General features: G+C 40.2%; 1 protein-coding gene across 1 annotated transcript in view; it reads right to left on the bottom strand.

Annotated features, from left to right (window-relative positions):
• STX18 (syntaxin 18) overlaps window positions 1–22,378 on the bottom strand; it is a 70,475-nt gene extending 48,097 nt beyond the window's left edge. Inside the window, exon 1 of the mRNA XM_055702801.1 lies at window positions 21,831–22,378. Within this exon, the coding sequence (XP_055558776.1) occupies window positions 21,831–21,992 (162 nt within the window). The 5' untranslated portion in view covers window positions 21,993–22,378. The remainder of the gene's footprint in view (window positions 1–21,830) is intronic.
• Window positions 22,379–24,163: the final 1,785 nt, after the last annotated feature.

Genomic DNA, 24,163 nt, shown 5'->3' with positions numbered 1-24,163 from the left:
CAGCAGATACGCATATGTAGAAATAGGAGTATCTATTGTAATATGGATACTGGTTTGTATACAATTTTCACTCAAGGTTAGGGAAAAATGCTACTGCAATCTGCCACACCACTGTTTCACAGCTCCTACCTGAATTCTGTGAACAGTCTGTCACGTCGAGGACAGAGGTGATGGTATGTTTTCCAGTTTTCATTTGGATTAGGAACACCTGATTACAGATGCCATACCACTGGTCCACAGTTCTGCTCTGCGTTACAGACGAGTCAATGTTACTGAAATATCTTTCATCAGTACTTCAGTATTCTGCCCATGCACTGGCATGATGTACTCAACACGAGAGAAAGGTAAACATGAGGTACCTTCCCCACCGGGGAGCTATCTCACAAGCAACTTTCAGATGAAAATTTTAAAGCTATCAATCAGAATTAAAACATGAAAGCTTAATACTGGGAAGAGAATTTATCATAAGGAGACTGGTCAAGATTACTTGATAAATATCAAGCAGATACCTGACTGCATGAGTAGATGTAAAGCTCACTGTGGCATAGAGGTGAAAAAACAAAAGCAACACCAAAGAGCAAAGGAAGGGAAGAACTGATTTAAGAGAGAATAAAAACCAGAGCAGAAGATCATGGTCTAAGGTAAAGAACGAAAAACCCCAAAAGATCATAAGATACATCCTGGTTAAAGCAGCAACTATTTTCAGAACAAATGTTAGATACCAGAGACATAAGACCTACCATGTACTTGGAAGAATGGGACCCTTATGCAGGGTAATAAAACAAACCCCCCCACTTAATAGTGGGAATAAACACCCCACCCCCCTAAACCAACAATTAAATCTACTAGGATGCAAAACATTCTCCTTGAAAGTGCTCAAAATAGCGTAAACAAAACACCGTATGCTATATATATATACATATATGCTGCACAGAGAGGGTTAATATGACCTCATGTTTTTAACAGCATGTTTTACTCTTTGGCACATCAGCATTAGAACCAGAACATCCTGAAATTATAGTTTTTTGCCACAGAAACACATAACAATTTCAAATGCCTGCAGCTCTAATGTTATACCAATGGAATGCAGATTGTTGAATGCACTGTATAACTGTATAGCAGCAGTGCAGACACTGAAAGCCATGATATCTAAACCAGTTTGAAGTGGTTTTTTTCTTTTTTGCCCTGTATGTTCTCCAGTCCCCTTCATAATGATTCAAATGCTGTTTCTGCAATAAGCAACTCAAGCATCTGTCTGACATGAATACGACATCAATAAGTACAGAGGAGGCAGACAAAAATGCCTAACGATAGAAAAACAGAGAAGGAAAATAAAACCCATTGCCTAAATAGAAAGTTTTACTAACGTAACTTTGTTTAGTTATATTTAGTTGCACTGCATCAAATTAGGTGAACTGTGTCTTTTGATGAAGTTTAAGTAATTGAACATGATCTTCCTTTTATTTAAACTGATTTGAGGAATTTGCACTTTAGAAAATAAAAAAAAGGGTAGCTTTAATGACTGCATGCATGTTTTTATTGCTTTAATTAGTAGCCATTATAAACACTAATTAATGATATGAATGGAGTCAAGAAAAGGAAGAAGTGCAAAAAGCCAGAGCTGGACAAGAGAGGGGGGAAAAAAGAAAAAGGAAAAATTAATTATATAGATTAGAACTTCACATGGAGTGCCCTTTTAATTTCTGCCTTATAAGACAAATCAAACAGCAACAAAACGAATAAGCCAGACATCTGCTATAGAAAGACAGTAAAACAACTAACTAGATATTTGTGGGCAACCAATTTATCCTTCCTGCAGCTAAAGTTTTCTAAGCATTTAAATAAACAAGCAACTATTAATACTGTAATATGTGCTGGCAGAAAATCAGGAAACAAATACAGTAACAAAGGAATCAAATGGTGTGCAAACAAATAAGAAAATAATTGTGAGCGAGATTTCAACAGAGAGCTATGATGAAATATGACACACAGAGCCAGAAATAAAAGCACACATTGTCAAAAACAAAAGTAAGAGCTGGAAGTAACAAATGAAGGCAAAAGAAACCTACTCCTTTTAAATGCATGAAACAGAAGAAAATGGGGTGACTCCTGAAGAGCCACTATTTTTTGCAAAGTCAAGTCCAGGGATTATAACATAGTGAATATTCCCTTTAGATTTAAAAATGACCTTTCAAGGAAAATTAAATGTGTTTATTTGACCAATGGCAGTTTAAAGATGTGTGCTTTCTGCCTGGTTTGGAGCGTGTGCTCTGAGGCAGAGGACATACATACAATAAGGGCTGACTTAAGCAATCTGGTTTGAAAACAGTCAACACAAAAATGTCCACTGAGACACAATGGTCAGATACTTTCACCTTTAAAACTTCCTCTTCTGTTAAACTGAAAACAGAGTTTCTTTTTACAAAATAATAGTATGACTGGGGTTTTTTACATCACAAATACAAAGTGTATGCAACGCACATGGCAGAAAATCTATTAGGCAGCGTTGCTGGAATGAAACTAAGTGAAATTTGGTAGTTTCTTACAACAGTCACAACACAAAGTCCTTTGCTAATGGGCAAAAAGGTGGAACTGTACTAACCAACCCTCACCTGGGACAAACAGAGAGTTGATAAGGTCATGAAAGATTCTGACAGACTATAAAAGGGTTTTTTTTCCATTTTTAGTGTAACATAATTTTTGTCTATTGCAGCAAGCATTACTCTCGATGATTACTGCTAGTAGCCTTAGCATTTGGGGTGAGAGGAGATGTCGCTACACCTCAGTATTGAAATCACCTAGATCTGAGGGTACACACTGGAAAATCTAGACTTCTCATTTCAGCAAACCTACAGACTAAATGCATTGCCTTATTTTACTCTCAGAACATACTCGTTTTATCTGTTGGTCTAAAACGCCTTGTTTCTGTAGTTCCATGCAACACTGAAGCCCTATAAAATGAAATGGAGCACAAGTAACAGATTCCACATCCTGGATGTAGTAGCCTTTTCCTATGAAGCTATAACGCAATTTTATTACATGAATGAAAAACTAAGAAATTTGTATCAACCATCCTTACTTTCAATTACAAAGCCTGGTGGTATGTTGAGTGGCAGCATAAACTTTACTAGAATTTCCAGGTTGAATTTTTTATTTCTTATGGCCATTATGGTAAAGAGGAGAAGAAAAAAAAGTGCTAGCAGGCTTATCGGAAGCACTCAATGTTTTTAGACAGCATATAGTCCCACCTTCTATGATAAATCTACTAATACAAATCTGATTGTACAACAGAATATAACATTCACCATTAGCAACAGCTGAAGGGTCTTAGCTCCTGATGTGGAGTTAAGGCAGGGAGGAAACAAGTTCTCAGTGCTTTTGTGTAAATAGGATTTTGATGAAGGACTGAAATTGAAGAGTGGATTTCCTGACTTCTGAGTGCATGAAAGTTATCCTTTTTTTAAAGGAAAAAAACCCCAGACTGATGTTATATACCAAAACTTGCTACGTTTCCTCATCATACACTATTATAGATTTTGCTTTAAAATTACAACTATGAAAATTTTATCTATTTCCGTATTACCTTTTCAGAACACTATCATTCATCCAGAAAATACAAAAAAATTGTACTATACACTACAAAAACCAGAAGACAAACGTTAGAGAACTCCTCCCATGCCTATACTGAATGTATTTTGTCTCTATAGTTTTATAATCAATACAATCTCTTGGGCCTCTCAGCTTTACAGTTAACGCAACATTTCATTAGATCATTTTTTTCTCAAGTGTTACAAGGAAAACCAATTAAACATCAAAAGATTCCTGCGTGCCACATCAAATTTACTACTCATTGGAACAGTATGCCTTATTTGCTAAATACGTGTTGACTTGGAAGTGGTCATGAACCACATTCTTAACTAATTACAGCAACTGCTACAAAATGCTGATTACTATTAAGAATCAGTAAGTTAAACTAAACACACCAATTACCATAGCCTTCACTTGCCAAGAGACACTATTCCATCAAAAGCACACTGCATAATTAAAACTTAAAAATACAGTGTTTATTCTGTCCTTAATCACTGCTTCTCCACTGCTACCCAAGAGATAGGAAATGCACTATTGTAACAACAAAAGTCTTGCACACTGGTTGGTTTCTGCAAACTACACACATCTTTATTGCAAAGAACGTTTTTCAAGTGAAGGTTGCACATAAATCATTGGACAAGGAGTAAGAACATTATGCTGGCAATGTTACTATGTCAGACAGTGAACACAGTGCATGATACCTCTCAGCAAGATTTATATTATGTTCTCTGTTTTGTTTGTGGGATAATATCAAAAGATGCCTGGGCCTCAGCTTGGTGGTCAAAGGGATAACCTGTATTAGCTGCTACAACTTGTAGCTGTATATATACTCTTCAACTCTGTCCGTATGGCTGAATGGATAGTCTGTCTGCTTTAACTGAAATAAATTAATAAAACAGTCAAAAAAATCTGTTTTCAGCATAGTTTTTAATCAGTGTCAACTACTGGTGATATTGCAGTCAGGTAGGTTTGGGGTTCATTTTTCTAAGAGAGCAAAAAACATCAAAGTTGGTGTGTTGTTTTTTTTAATCTGAACATCAAATATACGGATACAAGCACAAAGAAAAAATTACATCATTTTGCTCAGAGTCTTTCGTAATTTCATTGTAGCAATATTAAAGACTCAGAAAAGCTGGTTAACCCACTTCCATTACATTTAAAATGGTTTATCCTGTAAACTCTCAGGACTTGGTGTCATTTTATTAACTGGGATAAAAATGTAGTCGTAAACACTATATCAGGAAGTAAAAACTTTCATGATCTAGCAACTACGTAACAAAATTAATCCTTTAAAATCTACCAAAAGAAGCTAAAAATAAAACTAGATATAAATTCAAGTTTTAGACTGTGGTCAATTGAGGTCTAGACAAAACCCTATGTTTGTTCATTGCCTAGTCTCCAGTCTGCTCCAAGTTTGAAAAGGTAATTGAACTCAGTCTGTAATTACTGGATTAGATACAGATGGGCTCTGTACATTTCAGGGGAGGAAAGAACTGTTTTGATTCATTTTATGATTGCCTGTAAGGTCAAACTTTTCAAAATGTACTTTCATCTGTTAAATGGTTTCTTAAAGTCCCAGGGGGACATCTTCAATAACTGATGTTTTAAGCAATTTGGGTCTATCAGATCCTGTCTTTGAATGTAATATGCTGTCCATTTTCCAGAATTATATATGTGCATGTAGGTTAATTGCTACAACTCGTACATATTTTCAAAACTACACCTCATTGAATACTCACAAGTTTTGCCCAAAAACTGTTATGCATAAATATTTGTAGAATTATTTTGATGTAGGGTACAGAATACATAGGGAAATATGAAGAAATAACACAGATTAGACATGTCCTTACTCATAATTCCTCCCCATTTGTCAGAAGTTTCTGAGAATGTTCTCTAAGGACCCAATTCAACAATGTATGAATAGTGCCAACAAATTCTGTTCACTTCTTACAAAGCAAAAAAAAAAAAGCAACGTATTGAAAAAAAAAAAAAAAAAAGTCCTAAAAAGCACTTAAGAGACTTCTCTTTTGGTACTGTCTTATTTGAGCCTTCATCCTCACTCTCAAATCACAAGATAAATTACGGAACAAACAAGAAGCATTAAACTTTCACTCTGCTAAGAATTCTTTACAAGAGCTTTTCCCCAATTAAATCAACCATAACTCTGCAGCCTGTTTCAGTACAACCAGGATTTCATCTTGCAGCTTAAAATGTCTTGTTTAGTTAAAAGTTCACATGCTCCATGGAGGATATCTAGTTCTGCTCTCAGTTAGGGACTCTCAGAGCTACCGTAATAGCAATTTAAAGCAGAAAACTCACCATGCAATCAGAAGGCAATATAATAGTTCAGTTCATAAAAGAGGTAGGAAACTTAATTCCAAACAACTTACTATTCAAGAATTTCAGTTTATTTGCATTACAACAATCTCCTTGCTTATAAAATTCCAATAAGAAAGTGGGTTTTGTTACAACATATATTTGTGTTTAATCAACAGTATCTCACTGACAACAGCCTCAAAGAGTTATCCTTGTAGGATCAAACACCTATACAGTTGTTCTGCCACAGTTTTAATATTTAAGCACCAGTAATAAGGATAATAGGAAATACATTAATATAATCTCCCCCTGTCTCCCAAGTGTGCTAATGAAAGAGGCTTAAGAGCATAGCAAGTTCTCTTGCGTAATTTCCATGATTAACATTTTATTCATATTATTTCAAAGTCCTCCACAAAAGGGACAAAACCTGAAGTCAGAACCAACCACCACAAAGCCCCAGCAGAAAGATGCATGATAATAACTGTTATTTGTATGCCTGCTTTGACAGAAGATTGTACCTATCATCAGGCTGTGTACTACAACTTACAAGTCTCACTGAAAGAAGAAACTTCTCCCATTGTATTTTGAGAACTGATTGATACAAATTGGTATGTTCAAAATAGTTCAATCCATAAAATGCCTGCAAACAAATCATGGGGCTTTGTAATAGTAGCCCTTTTTTAAATGAAAAAGCATCAGTAACAACCATGTATAAACAAAAAAAAAAAAATGGTCTTTGAAGTAAACTTCTGATTCTTATTAGTGTCCAAAAACAAGCACACAAATTTACTCAAAAGATACAAATCCATGTAATATTTGCATTATCTTCCTTCCCATATCTCTAATGGATGCTTTTAAATGTATTTCTTTAAAATTGAATACTCAAATTAGAATTTTTCATAGGGTACATATGCTTAATTCAGTAAAATAAGACTTGATCTTAACCAGTTATACAGAAAAGGCTTCTTCTCATTCACTATAGGCAAAGAAAATCTACATGCCTTATTTCCCTACAAAATAAAATTATAGTAAGTATTTCAAGTGTATTGTGTGAACCCACAAACCACTCCTAAAACTACTGTTATTTTTCAGACAATAAATTGTGAAGAAGTGGCAAAGTAACAGTTAGACCACAGCACTGTGCATTCTGTATGCCACATCACAGAAGCAAACAAGATATAAAAAGTTATACTAGGTCACATTTTAGACCAACTAATTAACTCTTCGATATTTTTTCCCTTTTTTCTTCACCTTCATATTTTGATCATCTCTAAGAAGTATTTTCCTCTATTTGCTGTATGGTCCTTTACATCATATTCAAAGCCCATAAGAAACAGTATCTGATCTCTTAAGTATTTCCCTTCTATACTTTAAAGGGTTCCACAGTGAGCTAAAATTCTTAGGAATTAGAAACAACAACATTAACAGAAATAAAGTGTATTCTTACAATAAGCTCGTCTCACATTATGGTGTATTGTGTCTTTACACAAATTTTAAAAGACAAAGGACGTACTCAATTCACATACATGAAACTGAGTCAGTATGCAGACTACAGAAATGTAGTAGTATTTAATCAATGAATACCTCACATTGGTTAATGACTTTAAAAAGTCTTTTAAAAAATTCTTTAAAAAAAACACACCATACAGCTCATTTAACTGTCTTTGTACATCCATTCGTCCTCCAAAATTTGTGAGGAAGAAATCAGAAAAAAACCTCCTATCCATTAAAAAGTGGTTGCTTACTTCATGGTAAGTAACTTATGTGGTACATCATTAGATTAAGCACCCTGTGAAGTCAATATGACTGTTTTATTTTAGAAATATGTTAACACATTGTTTCCTGGAAGATCATTTATTATTAAAAATGAAGACAGAACATTCATACATTCACACAGTCTAAGGTCAGATTGATCAGAGTCATAGGTCACTAGAGCAGTAGTCTGGGATTTGGAAAACCAGTATCCAACTCTTTGCTTTGGTATGAAGCAGTGTCCCATATGTAAAAAGGAATTCCTGAGTCATCCCTACGCATTAACTCCTGCATTACTTGTTGAGTCTCGTATGTATTTTGGAACACATGCACTTGACTTAAGAGATTTCAAGTGATACAGAATCTACCAAATCAAGGATCAGCTGAATCTCACCACAAATAATGTGTACTTTTTTCAGCACTTTATCATCTTCTTGCTTTTTCACAAATTGGAGACTTTTTCTTGTGATCATGTCCCCTAACAAAATAGGATGAAAAAATTCACACCACAAAGCAGATTTTTCAGTTTTTAGATTTTTTTTAGCACTTTTACATAAAAAAACCAAACAAAACAACCTACTACCACCACATTTCAGAAAAAGGTTGACATCAGAACCGGATACTAAAATGACAAAATGTTGTATGTTTTTCCTTTAATTGATAATTCCTCTATGTTTCATTAAAACTTCCGTCTTTTAAAAACTGACAAGTTTCTTTATTTTGGTATTGGCTCCTAGGTGCAGTACTTACTAGGAGCTGAAGAGGCCAATTATGCCCTGCCATATCCACAACCAGAATCAATACATGCCCTACTTACACATGCAAAGGTACTATCATGCTCAAGAATCTTTGCATATGTAGTAAGTTTTCTATATAGCTGAATGAGCTATGACTTAATTTAAGCCTACAGAAAGGATCACTTTCACTTTAGTATCACAGCAGAAACTACAGTATACATCACACTGTCCAGCTGAATCGACCTGAAGAAAATAATACAGAACAAAGACAACTGAAGAAAGCAGAATTTAAAATTAATCAAAAATTTGTAGCTGTCACTTGAAAATGGGTATGCAACAAGGTTCTGAAAGAATACCCCAAGAACACACACATCTGTTTAATATTACAAGCCAACTGTCAACATCCTAAGTGAAGTTTTAATTTAATATTTTTTCTTTCTTGATGTTTTACCTTTAGCGAATGCCTCATGAGAGTATCAGCTTTCTATAAAAAAACTGTTAAATATAAAGAAATGTTATTGTAACATGTTTATAAAATCATAGTTCGAGAACTTTTTATTTTTCTAAAGCCTGACCACAACTTAATTATCTGCAGGACATTCCAAGCTTACAATTGCAAGCTCCAGTTCCCAAGCAATTTTCAACAATATCTACTGTACAGGACATACAGTATTGCAAATACCACAACATGGTACTGTTTCCAAAAGTCAGCATTAGAGCCTTTAGACATGGTTTTTATTTTCAGTAAATATTTGCCTCCCTACTAATCATTAAATGGTTTTCATCACCATTACATGTTTGTCTTTCACACGTCATTTTGCTATCACCATTTATTTTTAATATAAATGAACTCATTATAAAAAGGACAGATATAATGTATAACATGCCTTAAGTTATACATAAAGTGTTGTAAGAGTAAGCAGTATGTTCCTCTACATCTCACACAATGTTTTGCTTCTTTTCCAGGAAAGGGCAAGAGTAAAGGCAAGAAAAAAATTAAAATGGAGATAGGTGGGGGTGGAAATGAGACCATTAGCTCAGCCAAAACATCTCAAAGGAAAGCTGGAATTTCTGTAAGAGACATCTCAAAAAAAATGGAAATTCAAAATTTTCTACTTCGTAAGAACATCCAAACCACCTGAAAATAGGAGAAAAAACCACCCACAAACAAAAACCCAACAAAAAACCATGATGCAATTGCATCTATATTTTACACATGTAAATCTGAAAACCAGCAGATGATGCAACACTTCTAGAACTACTCAGAACTCACAAAGCATATTTTCCTCCCCAAAATACCAGTGCTCCTTAGAACACCTTGGTTTCAGCACACTGCTGAAAAACTCCCCTGTCTTCCTTCCCCTTTAAGCGACTTTTCCCTTCCTTGGAGGCTGAGGACTCTTGACTACTTGGCAGTCCCCCGCACACTGCTGCCATGGAGCCAGTGGGTGAGGAGTCCCCACCACATCCATGGTGGGCTGCTGTGCAACCTGGTGGTCCATTCTCAGCTCCTCTTTTACCTGCCAGGCCCTAGATATGTATTTTACTCCAGAAACCCTCACAAATCCTGCAGCAAGATTATTTCTGATCTTCTAAATGTAGTGATATTTTACTTTCACCTGGTCTAAACATTTGAGGACTTTTTTTCCGAAAAAAAACCCCACAACACTGAATGACCATATTAGAATTCTAATTAGAATTCCACTCCATATTAGAGATCTAATAAATTTATCAGTCAAACCAAGACCCTTTCTCTTATTTTCAACCACAGAACCTCATAACATTTAAGAGCTTCTGGATATCCTCACAGAACCTCCACTGACGTTCACTTGAAACCCATTTCATATTTGCTACCCAACTGAGGCAGGGAGAGGTTGCATCTTGTACTACAGAAATGAAATATTCAATTCAGAATCAGTGAGATTACATCCACATTCAAAGTTGTTTAAAATTCAACTAAAAAAGGAAATATTCAGTCAAGCAGTGTATTAATAATGGAAAAGCAAGGACCGAAAAGAAGCAGGATTACATTTAACTGTATCTGGGTTTTGGTTTGTTTGTTTTGTTTTTCAAATGCTGGACAATACCTACATAAATGGAAGAGATTTAAATTTGAGCAGATGCAGTACATCCACTTCTCTATTGCTCTCACCACCCTCCATGAAAAGGAAAGGCAGAGTCAGAATGAAAAGGTAAAAAGGGACAACAAACACCTCAAGGCTGGTACCTGATGACCAATAAAATATCTTTTTTTGGCAGACAGAAAGCTTTGCCACACCACCCTGAAGTCAGGAAACCTTTATTTTCAAGAAAGTACCCATCATTTAAAATTCTATGCAATTATAATATGTAATATTTTCAACACTAAAGAACATTTTCCCAAAATTGCTGGAAATTATTCATAGCTCCAGTTTTCACCCTTTAATTGCTTTCACTGCTGAAGCTATCATATTAGGTTTTAATATTTGCCCATCTGAAAAAAATATTTCAAAGACAGAGCATATAATTACATAACCTTGCACTGTAAAATTATATCCTTTTGTCTGTGGTGACACACACAGAAACTTAATCCACTCATTACCAAAAATCACAAGGAATCAGCTCAGCGTTAAGCAATAACTAATCATGATGACCAAACCCAGCCCCAATTAGCAAGAACATGTGTCAGTGCTACTCACTGAAAGCAGTGATTGGTAATTGATTTTTGTGAGAATCTGCAAAATCTTTATGCTTTGAAATAGCTGTTCTCTGAAATTAGGTTTAAACTTTTTTTTGCTGATCACATCCTAAATTACAATTTTTCCACATTTTATTAATATTCCGATATACTTCAGAGCTCAAAGCTGTAACGTGTGATCACTCAGAAATTCTGTTTGCTAATTGCCACAGAGAAGAAAACATCTTAGTCCAAGTCTAGATTTAGCAGAAGCTAACAAAAATAGTACTTTTCAAGTGTACAAGAACAGCCCTTTTACCTAACTTATCAAGCAGGAAACAGCATCCACACAGAAAATGAGAACTGCAGGATGCTGGGAAGAGTCACAGGTAAGTTCTTCTCTCCACCAAACTTGTCCTGTTTTCAAAAATGAGAGGGAGGAGGAGTATCGGAACCTTAAAGTTACTAACTTCCAGAAAAAATCAGCTTTGTTTTGGCCTCACTGCTAACACCTGGAAAAATAAATGCCAACAGTTAAATCTCTAACAAATCACATTGATATTCTTTTAAGTCTGTTTATGTTCATTTCTGTCCCAAATAAGAGATTATGTTTTAAAAAAATATAAATACAGAGCTCAAGGCTTCTAGTGATGACAGTGTATCAAAGTACTCAAAATAATAAGCTGTTCTTGCTCCAAAATCTTTTGATGAAGAACTCAGAGAAACAATAAAAAGCATGAATGCAGCGATTAAATTCACTAACATGTAAGTATTACGTTTCACTCTCGCTCTTCCTTCTTCCATTTCCCTTCCTTTCTTTCCTAGTTGGATGTAGTCTATCATAACCTCCGTATCATTCACTGGTATTAATTTTTCTTTTTTATGCATATTTCTACCTCTCATGTTAAGACTGTCTATTCTGCAACCTACATCATTCTGTTTTCTTCCAGCTAAGCCTGCTCACTTTGTTAACAGTCTTTCTGTTCCATTGCATCTCTGCAGCTTTTCAGATGCCACAGGACCCATCACGCTGCCGCTAGCCCACCTTTCTCCTTCTTCAGATGTCATACCGATATAACCTCTGCTTGAGAAAAGGAGGCTAAATATGATAAACCTCAGCTTTCTTCTGCTTTCATATGCACCACAAACTTCAACAAATTTTATGTTTTGTGGCAAGATGACAAATCAAGAACTCACATGAAGTGTCAGTTTAATGGACAACCATAGTCAGGAAAGAGTATGTAGTGACCAGCTACATGATATAACAATTCCTCCAACAACTGTAAGTCAGGGAAGAACCTCCCACAACCTGGAAGGAGGTGAGGTGGAGGAGGAACGCAACATCCTCAAAACAGGAATTTCAGCCTTAGAGACTTCTGGACTCCTCAAGCACCGCATGAGGTTCAGTTACTCAAAACAAAATTAATAGGCAACTAAGGAAAGTCATCTCTCAAGCCAACTTTCAATCCTGCTGTTCAGTTATGTTCAGAAAATAATTCCCATGGAGTTAAGAATGTACTTTAAAACAAACAAACAAAGCAGGGGGGACAGCAACAGACATTTGCAGAGACATTTCCCAAAATGTAAGAGTTCACAACTCTTCCCCCAAGACCAACCTACATGCTCACCACTGTTACGGATGTGAGTTTTGCTAAAACCCAAAGCATCACATGGGGAACATTAGGGATTTGGTATTTAATCCTATTGCATTAAACAAGGTCAGCATTTCACTCGTCTCCAAAAATCTTCTAAAAATTTTTAAAAACAGTCTTGCCTCTGCTATTTCCTTAAAGAGTCTTTTTATGTATTTCTCCTCTACTAATTACAATTATCAACTTCTTTCCTTTCCATCTCTCGGGCTAAATTTCTTCTCTAAAAAGGATGAAGGAAATGAGGAGTAAAAACAATAAATGCTCATAATAAAAACCTAACATTAACCATAATTTGCAGAGAGGAAGAGATAAACCTGAAATATTAAGAAAGCAGTATACTGTAAATCCCCATTTGAAAAGTATAATTTAGAATTGTATTTTCTGCCTAGAACATGGGGGAAGGAAACCCACGTGCATGTAAATGACTACAACATGCAGCACCATCGATGAACTTTGAGGAAAAAAGTGACTGTTCATAACTGTACATGGAAGAAGTCAAAATTAATTCTAATGACCTCAGCTATGGGCCCAATTTATTAGAACTTACCTCTCATTAAAAGTTAAGAAGTGAACTGAAATATCACTTGCTGTCCAAAATTTGGCACAGTCGTTAATTTCTAATAAAGACTATAATTGGCTATACCATAAGCAGTATATATTTCCCTTGCATCCAAATATTCTCTCACAGGAGTTATTCTTATGTAATCATTAGAGTCAAAATGACTGTATAAACTAAGTTTAGTAAATCAGGTTATAATTTTTTAGTTTGAGTATAAAACCAAAAACATTAAAGCATACCATTTTAACCACTTCTAGCCACTTCCCTCATAGCACTGGTTAGTACCAGCTACTCAACTACAACAGAAGTAAGTTTACTACATGACTATGCAGTCTGATGCACTGCTTGTGTTCTGCCATGGACTTCAACGGTACCACTCTCAGATATGGAATTTTTCAGATTAATCCCCATTCAGGTCTATTCTAGACCTATCAAATACATGTCCCATCTTATAAAAAGTTAATATAGCAAGCTGGCTATTTCACTATTTTGAATATTTCTTGGTCTTTTAAAAAGCTTAGATATAATTTGATATGTTCTGGAGACACCAACCTGAACCTGACTCAGAACCAGCAGCATAGTAATTTTTGTCATATTCCAACAAAACATTTAATACTTGGAATTTTTATTTTCATATAACTTTTACTTTTTGAACAGGGACCGTGTTACTCCCTGCATCAGCAGATCAGTACCAGTCTACTACCAAAGCTACTATTCATCTGAAAGTAGGCAGTGGAAAAGCTTGTGACCTCCCAGTCTGCAAGCCGACTCTTTTTTCTTATGATACTAAAACGTAATAAGCACAAGGAATTCTCTGTTTGAAGTCCAGATCTAATAATCTACTAAAGTTTTCCAAACATTTTTTGATTTGTAAACCCCTAGAATTTTTCCAGTAACTGTGCAGACTTGCCTTTATTAGTGCTGTGTACCAGCTACTGATTATATACTGTAACCAGACCTGTTACACAATTTCAGTGGCTGAATTTAATTCTTAGTACCTCTTCAAACAATCCTGAATAGTCTGAAAGGGATCAGAAAGCATGTATGTTTAAAACCACCCACTTTCAATTTTACTATGTCAATAATTATGTTATGCTGTTCAAGGTGGTCCTATATGGTCAGTCTGGGGGACCCAGCTACTGGTTTGGGCATTCCCCACGCTTTTTTTAGGCTTTATTAATGCAGCGACAGTGGCAATGATTAAGCCACTGTGAACACCGTACACAAACACACCTACCCCTTTTTTCTCCTATGAGAATATTCTAAATACAAAACTGCCAAGATGTGCAGGAAGATCCCATGTTTGGGACCAAAGACAAAACATCAGCTCTCCACCTCTTCTAATAGCAATGCTATTTTGAATTATCCCATGGGCTGCATCCAAACAATGAGATACGTTGGACTTACGCAGGTATGCATGAAAAGCTGTTTTACTAAGAATATGTGAAATTAAAAACAAACAAACAAAACAACCACAACAACAAAAAAGCAAATCAAAAAACCCACCGCTAACCTATGAGTACCCAGAGCAGTACACTATGAAAGTCAGGTGGCCTTGCAATTAAAAGGTTTGCTCAAAATTTATATTCCATGTCATTTGTTCTGGCTTTCATAAGACCTAGTTTCAGAGTCAAGTTTTATGTGGGGATTTTTCCTCCTCGTTACATATTTGTACAGAGCAGCTGAACATATTTTTGATGTGACTATTGGCCTATCATACCAATTTTTTTTAAGAATCAGTTAATCATTCTACAGAATCCATACACAGAATTTATATGAATAACAGATGTTGTAGCCTCATGAATCTGGCATCCTTATGCGTTCAACAGCTTCAAACACTGACATTTGATCATTCTGAAATTTTGCATTTAACCTTTCAAATTTTCCGTTCTCAAGGATATGTTTTCAGATATGTCTGGTATTGCTTTTGAAGAATTATGCTCCAACACTTAATTTTTTAGCTTTTTCCAAAGCCTTAAAGAAGAAGAGAATCTCCCTTGCAAAACACAAATTTTCATTCATGGCTGCAGTCAAGCCCACCATGAAATTCTGCTTGGTCATTAATTTATGTTTATTTCTGTCAATAGGCTGTGTCAGCCCTGATTCCGTTTCTCCAACACATACTGGACAGTCAGCAATGATAAAAAATTCTCATTCCTTCCATATTTTCAAATAACTAAGAAAGAAGCATTATTTGACAGATGATATTCCCAATCGCTCTTACTTGTCATAAAAAAGTAACAAGAAAGGCTTAGTCAGATTTCCTAAGATTGTCCTAAAACAGAAGTTCAAGTCCCAAACGCCTTTCAAAACTGATCATCTTTGAAAATGTCCGAAACTGCAGGTTTAAGACCACAGTGAATCTCTGAACAAATGTCACATAAACTGGGCCTATGCTATAGCTGAACTGCTTATGTTTGTGACTGAACACTTACTTCACACACAATTTTTTAAAAATATTTTTGCTCTAATCCCTAACATTCTTCAATCACTTAGCACATTAACTCACCTTAATCTCCAATCTGATACCTTACCAAAAAACTAATGGTTTGTGTGGCAAGGCTGGGGGGGCTACAGGGTGGCTTCTGTGAGAAGTTGCTAGAAGCTTTACCTATGTCCGACAGAGCCAACGCCAGCCAGCTCCAGGATGGACCCGCCGCTGGGCAAGGCCGAGTCCATCAGCGATGGTGGTAGCAGCAGGGGGACAAAGTATTTAAGGAGGGGAAAGAAACGGTACACAACAGCAACTGCAGCCAGAGAGGAGTGAGCAGGTGTGCGAGCAGCAGCCCCGCAGACACCCGGTGGGTGCAGGCAGGGCCGGAGGGGCTCCAGGCGCCGGAGCAGAGGTTCCCCCCCAGCCCGCGGTGAAGGCCGCGGCAAGGCCGGCTGTGCCCTCAGCCCATGGAGCCCGCGGGGAGCAGGGACCCACCGGCCGCCCGGGGAGGGCCCCAGGCCGGGGCAGGGGGTGCCCAAGGAGGCTGCGCCCCCGGGGGGGGGGCGGGCTGGGGCAGGGGCAGCGTGTGGGGACCCTCCCCCTGGGGGGAAGGGGCGGCAGGGGCAGCTGTGAGGGACTGACCCCAGCCCCATTCCCGGTCCCCTGTGCCGCTCGGGGGGAGCAGGGAGAGACATCGGGAGTGAGGCTGAGCCCGGGAACACAGGGTGGGGTGGGGGAAGGTGGTTTAAGATTTGGTTTTGTTTACTCATTATTCTAATATGATTGGCAATAAATTAAATTTTCCCCAAATCGAGTCTGTTTTGCCCATAACAGCAATTAGCAAGTGATCTCTCCCTGCCCTTACCTTGACCCACGGGCCTTTCACTGTATTCCCTCCCCCCTGCCCAGCTGAGGCGGGCAGTGACAGAGCTGCTCTGGTGGGCACCTGGTGTCCAGCCAGGGTCAACCCACCAGAGCTAGGTAAGTCTGCACAAGCTGAAACACAAGCTTTTGTATCGCTGTATACTACAATTTAAATAGCCGTGTCACTGTAAAAGTTTAAGGGAAAAAAAATGCTGCTTTTGTTTTAATTGACCAAAAAGCTCTAACATATACATAATGAATCCTGACAGTCTTCTATGAATTGCAAGCAATGGAAAGTCTGTCACTGTTACTATAGCTTTCTTGTAGGGAATCCCTCAACAATCATTTCTTACTTGGTCCTAGTCAATATGCAACTGGTGAACAGGTGGAGAGATGCCAAAAACATTCACCATACAGAGAGCATTAGTCATTTTTCATTACATATCAGACAACGCAATGGCTGTACAATGCAGCTGACAGACCAAAAAACCCAAACCAAATAAACAGTGATGGGTCAACGCTGGAGCAAAGAAAATCCTTTCAAAAGTTCATGGCCATTAACATTTGTCTTCGATTTAGAAGAGCATCCATAGGCAAACAGATTAGTTGTCACAATTTAACAGTATCACCAGCAACAGCAGTCTCTACAACTAACAGTACAATGGTTTGAGATAACCTCAAAACATCCTTGTGTTACCAACTTAATCTCAAACAAAAATACCTTCATCAGCTCTGCACAGACTACAGCAATACAGTACACCTGAGCATAAAAGTCAGCTTTGAAAAAATACAAATTAATACAGAATGTTGGAGCATGGTTTGTGACTAACAGAAATTACAAGAGCACACAAAATATATCCTCCCCCTTCTGAACCAGTTTCTCTACACAACACTGAGGCAAGTCAAAGCTCTTATATTCCACATTCTCTGTGCCTACTTTAATTCATCTAAAAAAATCATGTTAATTTTGAGAATGTAAAGCAGGACTTTATAAATGTATCTCCCAGGTGCAATGAAACTCCACCATAAATTCAGAAGCTCATTGTGCAGACACAGAGCCTTCGTAGGAAAGAAAATTGAAATTCAACAGAAAATAAGAACTATTCCAACTTTGCCAGCCTCTTCTCCACATGCCATGGACCTTCAATCTTTCTTCTTAAAGACCCTTAGAGTCTGTCTATGAAGAAGACAAAAAAATAAAAAAAGCAAACATTCCCAAAGTCCTCATCAGATCCTATTGCAAAACTCATAGTTCTTCAGGGGAAAAAGAAGGAGGAAAATATGCTATGTATGACAAGAGAGTTACATCACTTAATACAGTTCAGCCAAGTGCTCAAAACACATTAATAATGTGATATAAAACCTCAGTGGGATGGGCTAGAAAGAAGAATTCTGATCCTACAGCTGTGTGGCTGCTACAGGCACAGCTGAGTGCCTGCCCAGCCCACACTCCAGCTGTGCTGCCGTCTGTTTGGACCAGGGCCGGCTACTGCTCCCGCAGCTTGGAGCGCAGCTGTGTCAGCACATCTCTGCCTGCAAGAAGCTAGGCAAACCCACCCAGAATATAATAACAAAAGGAGCAGGTCTGTGTGTAGACTGCCTATGTATTCCAATATTTGCATGTCAAATGGAGATCTTCAACTAAGGACTTGGTGTTTGTCTAGTTTGGAGAAAAGGAGGCTGAGAGGTGACCTCATTGCTCTCTACAGCATCATGAGGAGGGGAAGTGGAGAAGGAAGTGCTGATCTCTTCTCCCTGTTACCCAGTGATAGGACATGCGGAAATGGTTTAGAGCTGGGCCAGAGAAGGTTTAGACTCTACATTGGGAAGCATTTCTTTAGCAAGAGGGTGGCCAAACACTGGAACAGGCTTCCTAGAGAGGTGGTTGATGCCCCAAGCCTGTCAATGTTTAAGAGGCATTTGGACAATGCCCTTAACAACTTGCTTTAGCTTCTGGTCAGCCCTGAACTGGTCAGGCAGCTGGACTTGATGATCATTGTGGGTCACTTCCAACTGAACTATTCCATTCTGGAACCAAATACAGCATAATGAAAGTGGTGACTAGGTGTAGGTTTTTCAGAGTCTTCACTGTTATTCTATACGGATTCTGACCAGTATCTTTCACAAGTTTTAAAAACAAACTAGTTAACCATTTGTTATGTTTCTTAAACAATAAACAAAAGACCTATACATAGACATACAAGAATTCACTAGCTTTGGGGGAGCTTTTTGAAAAAGAAATGTTAAAGAACTAATGAATGTATCAAAGATTACATTTGCATGGTCTCGGCAGAAGCAGCTAAATTTTTAATTGTGAGGCTATGATAAATTATTTGAAAAAGAGTTTGGCATATACAATCAAACCAAACTGCATGTGGCTGAAACAAGCAATTAAAGTAATAATTTATTTTACTACAAAGCTTATTCTTCTAGCTGCAGTTTCAACGTTCTATTCATACGTTAAAATGCTGGTCTCTGGTCTAGCAGGTTGTTGGCTCCCTCTCAATCCTACTCATTGATCAGCATGTTGATAGAAATCATGTTCAGACCTGCTTCAGCACACATTTTAAGCCTTGGCTTCTTCTCCAAAGTCATTGTTTATGTAAGTACCACTAATTAAACCCATTCTCCCCCTCAGACAGACTGTTCAGCTCATCCACGTTGCCATTAGGTGTTTACTTCACTTGAAGCTCCTGCAATTAAAGAAGTTACTTTTATTCACATCTTTGTCGTTCTTTCTGTTGCCATGACAGTGCCCCAAGGAAACTCAGAAATGACAAGGAGCTCAAAAAGGAGACAGGGGCCAGCAGGAAACAGTAGCTGTGAATAGGGGAAAACAAAGGACTACAGTGGGAGGAAAAGGACGTAGCTATAGCACGCCATCGCTACACAGGACTATGGCTGGGCAATAAAAATATAAAGGTGCGGCTAGGCTTGAGTACAAACATAATGACAGAACAGTCAGGGTTGGAAGGTGCCGCTGGAGATCATCTAGTCCAACCCCCTGCTAAAGCAGGTTCACCTAGAGCAGGTGGCACAGAATTGCTTTTGAACATATTCAGAAAAGGCAGCTCCACAACTTCTCTGGACAGCCTGTTCCAGTGCTCTGTCACCCCCAAAGTAAAGAAGTTCTTCCTCATATTCAGATGGAACTTCCCATGTTTCAGTTTGTGCCTGTTGCCCCCTGTCTGTCGCTGGGCACCACTGAAAAGCGCCTGGCCCCAGCCTCTTGACACTTGCCCTTAAGATATTCAAATACATTGGTAAAATCCCCTCTCAGTCTTCTCCAGACTTAATAGGGGCAGCTCTCTCAGCCTTTCCTCATAAGGGAGATGTTCCAGTCCCCTAATCATCTTCACAGCCCTCCACTGGACCTTAAGGAAGAAAACCAAAACTGGCAGAAAGCAAAAGCAATGTTGATGGTAGGAAGGGAAGAAAGAAAAACAGACTAGGATGAAGAAGTGGGTGTGAGCCTAGTCTAAGGTCGTAAATTGTTTGGAATAGAGACACTGAAACTGAGGAGAACCCAAAGTGCAGACAGAGACAGTACTGGTGGCAATGGGGTAAAAAGCTTCAGAGCGAATGACCAGAAGTCTGTGGCTGTAAGAGTATCTAGAATGTAACCTAAGAAAACCTCTGGTTTCCTCTTGCTCCCTCTGCTACCACAAACAACTGTGAAACACTTCAGCAAACCATCCAAACACTGTCTAGTGCTAAACCCTTAGAGGGCAACAACCTGCCCTCAGCATCAGCCCAAGTGCTAGAGTTCTGAATAGCAGATTTAAAAGTTACAGCCATGTTGACAACGCAGATAAATGTCAACATGATGCCCTGTGATAAAGTTTCAATCCTTTTTAGAATTCTAGGAATTCACTCACACAAAACTTGTGTTAAAAATTAAAAAGGCTTCAGGGAGCCTGTTCTCTCTAACACTGCAGAATGTGGAATATCTTTAGTCAAAATCAGGAGATGGGGGGTGGGGGGGAAGATAGATCTCATTGAAAAAGATCTTGAATGCTTGAATGTAGTTTTGTGGACTGTTCTGACCACTGCAGATAGATCCCTACCACAGAACTCGCAGTTGACAAATCACTTAAATCAGCTTTTTGTAATGGTTAATGATTATGTGTTCATTTAACAGGTACCCAACTTGCTACCCTCTGCTTAGGCCTCAAAGAAATCACTGAGTTACTGAACATCAAACACCAAGTGTTATAAAACACATTAATTTTTTAGTACTCATTCTCAGAACTGGGGAAAGTAGAATGAGCACAGAAATGTGACATTAATATCTGTGCTTGAAAACTAAATTAATCACAAGTTCGAAAATGACCGAACAAGGTCACTTGTGCATTCTTCATTTAGGCCTAAACTTGTATATGTGCTCTGTAAGCCTGTCTCCTCAAAAAGTGTACTGAGAAGTCTTTTTCCCCTAGTTTTTCAAAATATGGTCCAGTGCCTTATTAAACGTGATAATTCAAACCCTGCTTTGCTGTCAGACTTTTCCCCCTGCTTTTTACCTTCAACGTTTTTACAGCATGACTGAGGATTATTATTAATGCTCGTAAGCCTACAGCTCTGTAACTCCTCAACTTCTCGGTGCTTGCCTTTTCAAGTCTTAAAATGTTCCGATTACCCTTTCACGTGCCATTTGTACAGAACTGGCACTTCACAGCCATACCGCGTGACAGGGGAAAACAACAACACTAGAGACTTCGGTGCAACGTTACCGCCGCTTACGCTCGTGTTTGCTACGGAGGCGCCCTCTGACGTGGCACCGGCATGAGGAACCAGGCGTGTGAACGCAGGCACGGCCGCGGCACAGCCCCCAGGGACACCCGGGTCTGGGCGACCAGCAGCGCCAGTCCCCGCAGGCAGGGCCGCGGCCAGCGCCGCCCCCGGGGGTCCCTGCCTGCCCCGGCCGCCGAGCGGCCCACCCCCGGCCGGGCCGCGCCGAGGGGGCCGCGGGCGACAGGCGGGTCGGAGCCTCCCCCGGCCGCCACACCAGCCGCCGGGCTGCCGGCGCTCCCAGTCCACATCCGTGTGGGAAAGAGCTGCCCCGGGGTCGCTTGCGGGCGGCTCCGGGGCCCGGTCGCTCCCCCGGGCCTCCGGGGAGAGCTGGACGCGGCGGGCCGCCCCGAGGCGGGGGTGAGGGGGGCGGGCTGCCCGCGGCGGCGCCCGGGCGGAGCCGCTGACGGGGGGGCGCCGGGGAGCCCGGCTGCCGCGCGCCCTGTCCTCCCCCCGGGGCCCGGGTGCCCGCCGCCGCACTCACCACCTCCCGGGCCCGGCTGGTGAAGTCGCTCTTGCAGCGGGCGGCGCTCCGCTTCAGCAGCTCGTCCTTGGCGCTGTCACCCGCCGCCACTCCCAGCGCCTTGTTGCGGGTCTTCACCGTCTTCACGCTGGCCTTGAAGAGCAGGGTGATGTCCACCGCCATGGCGGCCCGCGCCCTCCGCCGCCGCCCGGTGCCGCCGCGCACTCTTCCCCGCGCAACGCGGCCCCGGCCGCCGCGTTCCGCCCAGCGTGGGCCGGCGGGCGGGGGAGGCCTCGTCGCCACGCCGCCTTCTCTGCGCGGCGGCGGGGCCGAGCTCCTCGTCAGCCCCCGCGGAGCCCGCCCGGGCCGCGGTGGGGCGCGCAGCGCCGGGCCCGGGCAGCCGGGGCGCGAGTTCGGGGGAAGCGCGTGGCTCCCGCCGCCGGAGCGCGGCTGCTGCCAGCGGGGGCCGGCGCCTCCCGCGTACGCGCCGCCGCGGGGCTGTGCGCGGCCCCTCCTGCCTCACCGCGGCTCTGCGGAACGCAGGTGCCGTTCCAGCCCAACTTGGCCGCCCAGACCACCCCCCCACGGCGCCGTCGCAGGTGTCGCCAGGTGGTGCTGTTACACGCAGTCTTCCGAGATTTTACATCGGCCGCTTAGCCACGGAAAGACACGTTAACTGGAGTTACTAATACATGTTAGCAGGTCTGCACCGGGGTGTGGGATTGGCGCTGGTGTGAGATTCCCGTGGGAAATGATGACACGTGTATGCCCCCTGGTCCCGTGTCCCCGAGCTGTATGGGTGGAGCAGCCTGGTTCACCTGGAGCATGCAGCCATGGTTGCTTCTCTGCTGAGGAGCTGGCCGGCGAGGCCCTCTGCTCCGCCACCCAGCCCGGGACAGTGTCACCCCGGTACCTGGGAGGTGTGTTAGGCGCCGTGGTTGGTGGCCGTGCGGATGCTGCACGAAGCTGTGTGAGATAGTCCGTGTGAGCAAGGGGGCTTCGCGGCCGTGCGCCCTGCAGGGGGCTGGCTTTGTGAAACTGCGTGGCACACGGGAAAACTTTTGACCCTATAACCAGTGGTGATGTTACACACATATATAAGTGTGTATATATGTAACGTAGATGTATGCATATATATGTGTGTGTGTATATATATATATATATATATATATGTATGGCATCTAATGCTCTGGGATCCAGCAGATACCATGCAGTTTTTAACTATCCTTTCACTGACCAGAAGCACGTTCCCCAAGACAGTCTCCAAAGAGCACAGTTTCAAAACCCTGCCTCTCCCCAGTGGGCTGGAACCGCAACTATTTTTCCTATCTACTCCAGAGTACCTGCTTTCTTCCCTTGCGGATTACTACTCTTCTTTCAGTTCAATTCTCATCAATTCAGCCTTAGCTGTACGTTAGTGGTTCCCTCATAGTTATATTGTGATTAGTATTCTTTCATACTTTGTTATTAATATTCTATTTAAAATTGTGTTTTTATTGTGGTACATACATTTGTATTTCTAATTAAAGGGACAGACTGTTTTAAGTCACTGTCCTCGGTGCTGGATTTACCGTGAAAATATATTTAAGGTATTAAAGAAGTGGACAATGATGGAAATTAAACTTTTCATTCCAGGAATGCCAGCAGTATTCAATTGAACTTTGAGCCAAATGCCTTTGCTCTTTCAAGATTAAGAAATTCAGTATAAAGATACTTTAGCAAAAGACTTATTTAACGGGGCTGTGTGGAATTTACACATAGTAAATCAGGTACTTTCAGGTGTGTTTCCTAAAACTGGTCATTTTCCTTTTCTTTGCATTACCAAAACCAAAGTAAACACACAATAAAATTCCAGGAATGTCACACTGACACCCTCATTCTGAAACTCCCTGGAGACACTTCTGAGACATGTTCACCAATGCTATGTGTTAAGGTAATTTTCATATGCTGTGGTTCTGCCATCCTTATGGCAACTAATGCCTCACTCTGCAAACACATTATTTCACAGGCACTTGCACAGGTAACTTCTTGCCAATAGAAATAAGAAATTCACAGCTTAGCCCATGGTAGTATGCTCCTGAAAATGTAGATGACAAAATTATCTGGTTTTGTGCATATTCAGCTGTATAGCTTATTCCAACATATAATGAATTTAACATTTACGCTCCCTTGAAGTATTCCTATTTAAGTGGGCACTGGATAAGAATCTACAGATTTTTGCTGTTAGAGTGCTCCTTCTTTACATTTAAACTATAGATATATGAAAGTTATTTTGAACTTCACCTCCCCTTCCTGCTTTTAGAAAAAACAACTTATTGGTGACTATGTGATCTTATAGTTTACTGACTTTTTAA

Source organism: Falco cherrug, chromosome 1 (assembly GCF_023634085.1).
Source record: "Falco cherrug isolate bFalChe1 chromosome 1, bFalChe1.pri, whole genome shotgun sequence".
NCBI classification, from domain to species: domain Eukaryota; kingdom Metazoa; phylum Chordata; class Aves; order Falconiformes; family Falconidae; genus Falco; species Falco cherrug.
The sequence above is the reverse complement of the archived record's forward strand: the minus strand, read 5'-3'. Positions and strand labels throughout refer to the sequence as shown.